The sequence below is a fragment of the Sprattus sprattus genome (genome assembly GCF_963457725.1).
Source record: "Sprattus sprattus genome assembly, chromosome: 11".
NCBI classification, from domain to species: Eukaryota; Metazoa; Chordata; class Actinopteri; order Clupeiformes; family Clupeidae; genus Sprattus; species Sprattus sprattus.
In genome coordinates, this window is record NC_137909.1 from 19,251,603 (window position 1) to 19,255,852 (window position 4,250).

Here is a 4,250-nt window from a genome sequence, read left to right on the forward strand (position 1 = left end):
ACCTTTCATGAACATGTGTGTGAGCATGTGTGTACTTCATATGTGTGTGTGTGAGTGTGTGAGTGTGTGAGAGAGTGGAAGGTACATCAGGAGAGCTGATGGCGACCATACCTCTGTGTGAAGGCCTGTCGCGTGTGTTACTCGGGCCCGGGGGAAAACTGATCTCCCTGCACACGGATCGCTAGCTCCTGCTTGCAAACCCCCCACCCACCACCCCCGCAATGCCCACACAACACATTTGCGCACGGAGAGACAGCATTCCTTTTCAATACACTATTTAATCATAGACCTTTGTAACCCCCTCACCACCCCTGGGACTTGTAGTAATCTGTACCCTTTGTCCTGCCTGTGTATAAGTGTGTGTGTGTGTGTGTGTGTGTGTGTGTGTTTGTGTGTGTGTGTGTGTGTGTGTGTGAGAAAGAGATAGTGAGATAAGGGGAGAGAGAGAGATAGTGAGATAAGGGGAGAGAACTGCTGGATGTGAACTGGATGAGAGAACCTGAGAAGTTGGGAGAGACAGCTGAAGGGGGGGGTCTCTTTCAGCAGACTGGCTGGAGAGAGAGAGAGAGAGAGAGAGAGAGAGAGAGAGAGAGAGAGGGAGAAAGGGAGAGAGAGGGAAAGAAAGAGAGGGAGAGAGAAGCCTGCATCCAAGAGTGAGGGGGTCAGGATGAGGACAAGACAGATTCTGAGAAACAGATGCATTTGTGTGTGTGTGTGTGTGTGTGTGTTAGATGGAGCATGGGAGAAAAGGAGGGAGAGAGTGTGAGTGAGACCAGGTGAAAGACAAAAAAGTGAGAGAGAGAGAGAGAGAGAAAGAAAGAGTGAGAGAGACCAGGAGAAAGGCACAGAGAGAGGGAGAGAGAGTGTGTGCTTGTTGGTGTGTGCTTGATAAGCCTCATCTGAGGTTTGTTCTGGCATTGTGTTTGTTTAGTTCATCTGATAAAACTCTCTCTATGTGCTATGGCCAGGGGCGTGGCCCTCAACACGCGTGTGTTGACAACTGTCTCCACTGTGTGTGAGCATGACTGTGCCAACCAGGGCAACATTCCCAGGTAACTTATGTTGTACACGAAACCCAGTGTTTGGGGTATGTTTGTTCAAGCTTTTATGTTGAAATTGTCCATTTGTTTACTGTAGGAGTTGTTACTATGATGAGGTAGTTATACTGTTGTCGAAGCTATAACATTTTCTCTTAACGCGCTGTTTTGCCGCTAAGAGGAAGTGCAGCAAAGCAAAACCTGGCGGTTCAGCACTGAGCCATTGGTGTATTGGGTTGCTTTTTTGTCAGAGGCATAGTTTCTTGTTCATTGCAGAGTGTGAATGTAGCTGACTTTCAAGCATTAAAAAAAAAAATCTGTAAATGCAGTGTGTTTTTAGGTCTTCATTTGAAATAAAATATTTCAAGCCTTAGAGTATGAGTTAAAAAGTAGATGAATCATGCGCCCAGATGAGAATTTTTGTGGGTTGAAAAAGGAGGAAGAAGAAACTCACGATGACATGTTTATTTTGGAGGCGCCGCGTAATTAAAATAACTTCTTTTGTTTTACTATTCCTGGTACTGAAAAAGTGAGCCCCTCTCACCTCCTGTCTTTTCTTCTCTTTTCTTCTTTCCTTGTCTCCACAGGAATCGGGGCCAGATTCACAGTGGCTCTAATGAGAGAGACAACAGAAACCGCTGAAAGCACACACCACTACAGCTCCACTCGAAAAAACATCCGTAATCAGAAAAACACGCCGGTTCCGAGTGAGCTCAAGATAGACGATACCGAACAGCGTGAGATAGAGAGGAGAGGAAACAAGTAAAAGAGAACAAAGAAAGAAATAAAACAAAGGAAGAAATAAAGAAAGAAAGAGAGACACAAGAGACGAAAGGCAGCGTGACAAAGAGAGGGTGGATGCATGCAGTGTCTGGAGGACCGCGAGGCAGTGGGGAAGCCATGAGGGCAGGGAGACAGGGGGTTTCGCCATCTCCGAGTGCTGTTCCCCAGCACGCCCGACTCCACTGACCACACTGTGGTGCACCCCCACCCCCCCTCCCCCACGCACAGCCCTCCTCCTCTGCCCTTGCCCAACCTTATCCTGGGGAGCAAACCTGCTATGATCCCCTCCTCCTGGGACAGCTTGGTTGTCCTGCCCGAACCTCAGGGCCTGCTGGGTCCAACCGCCATGTCCTTGTAGATCGCTGGGTCTGACAAAGGTTCTGGGTCTGTGGCTGCAACCACGAAACCATCAGTGCTCAGGAGGTGAAGGATGCGACAGACTTGATTCGATCCAATCGCCCCTCCTTGATGCTGCACAAACCTTCCTAGTCTGATTGAAGATTAGGGGCTGAAATATTACATAGAATATCATTGATTACTTCCGTCCTTTGACTCTCCCTCTCCCTCTTCACTTTCACTGCCATTTTTTCACTTTCACTTTTTTGTCATTCCTACCACTTTCCCGGCACCATCTCCACCCTGCAAAGGATCATGGGATGCCGGCAGAGCTCGGAGGAGAAAGAGGCGGCGAAGCGGTCCCGGCGCATTGACCGCCACCTGCGCTCGGAGAGTCAGCGCCAGCGGCGTGAGATCAAGCTGCTCCTCCTCGGCACCAGCAACTCGGGCAAGAGCACCATCGTCAAGCAGATGAAGATCATCCACAGCGGCGGCTTCAACCTGGATGCATGCAAGGAGTACAAGCCCCTCATCCTCTACAACGCCATTGACTCACTCACGCGCATCATCCGTGCACTCGCCACCCTCAAGATCGACTTCCACAACCCCGACCGGGCCTACGACGCCGTGCAGCTCTTTGCACTGACCGGGCCGGCCGAGAGCAAGGGGGAGATCACGCTCGAGCTGCAGGGCGTCATGAAGCGTCTGTGGGACGATTCGGGCGTGCAGGAGTGCTTCCAGCGCTCCAATGAGTACCACCTAGAGGACAACACCGCCTACTACCTGAATGACCTGGACCGCATCTCTGCGGCCGAGTTCATCCCTACGGTGGAGGACATCCTGCGCTCGCGGGACATGACCACCGGCATCGTGGAGAACAAGTTCACCTTCAAGGAGCTCACCTTCAAGATGGTGGACGTGGGCGGCCAGCGCTCAGAGAGGAAGAAGTGGATCCACTGCTTCGAGGGCGTGACCGCCATCATCTTCTGCGTGGAACTGAGTGGCTACGATCTCAAGCTGTACGAGGACAACCAGACGGTGAGTGGCAAGAACGACAACAACAGACACAAACACAGAACAACACATAGAGCAGACGCATTGAATGAACAATACAAAACTGCTGCAAACACTCTTAGTAGTAACAGCACCACAAAAACACACAGAAGAAAAAGGCTAATTATACAAAAGTTAGTTTAGGCCACACACTCTGATTGGCTGGAAAGCATCTTAGCATTCTGTTATGAAAGCATAGTTTTGTAAGTTATTACCAACATAATTCCTTTACCTACTGCCCTGTGTTAGTTGTATCTTGGTAGTATCAAAGCAATGAGGCTGTGATCATTACAAATAGTATTATATTATTTGATATAGTGAACTGCACAATTGCTGATGTGCAAAGCCCGTTCGCAGTGCTCGTTGCCCTATGAAATTAAGGAATAGACTAGAGGTAGCAGTTTAGACAGAGAATTAAACAACAGCATTATTGCCATGGGATTATACAGAGCATTCCCCTGAAGCAAATGTACAGTACTGTTTGTTGTTCACATGACAGATGTCCCAAGATGTTTTAAATTGTTTATTGGGGCATGCATATCTGTCAGACAGTGTGGATCCTGATGTAAATTCCATGTGAGGTACATTAATCAAATTACATTGCCATTCATGCGATTCAAATTAAATTACTGTAACAGTTTAAGGTAATTTCACATGGCATGGATTTGCTTAGGCCTTGCATCCAGTGGTCAAGCTAAAGTCACGCAGCACTCAATATGATAATCCATCAAATACCAAACCCTTCAATCCAGCGGAATCAGATTCCGGGAGGTCTCAGTGTCTCAGACTCCATGCATGGTCTCAGTGTCTCACATTGCATTCAAGAGCCATATCTGCTACCTGTAAGTTGTGAGTTGGAATGATGCTGTTATTCAGCTCTTCACTTTTTTACTAGTCACAGTGTGATCATTCAATCATAACAGTAAGTGTCTGATTGCAGTGCTTAGGAATAACACAAGATGAGAGTAGCTCCAGACTAATACTAAGCTGTGCTTGATGAGAAACCTGCTTGGGCTGAACAGTTCACTGATAGAGACACGC

General features: G+C 48.1%; 1 protein-coding gene across 1 annotated transcript in view; it reads left to right on the top strand.

The window, feature by feature from the left end:
• Positions 1-2,151: 2,151 nt before the first annotated feature.
• Positions 2,152-4,250, top strand: part of gnaz (guanine nucleotide binding protein (G protein), alpha z polypeptide) — a gene marked incomplete at its 3' end in the record, with an annotated part of 12,966 nt that continues 10,867 nt past the window's right edge. The window contains exon 1 of the mRNA XM_080847113.1: positions 2,152-3,194. Coding sequence (XP_080703239.1) covers positions 2,472-3,194 — 723 coding nt within the window. The 5' untranslated portion in view covers positions 2,152-2,471. The remainder of the gene's footprint in view (positions 3,195-4,250) is intronic.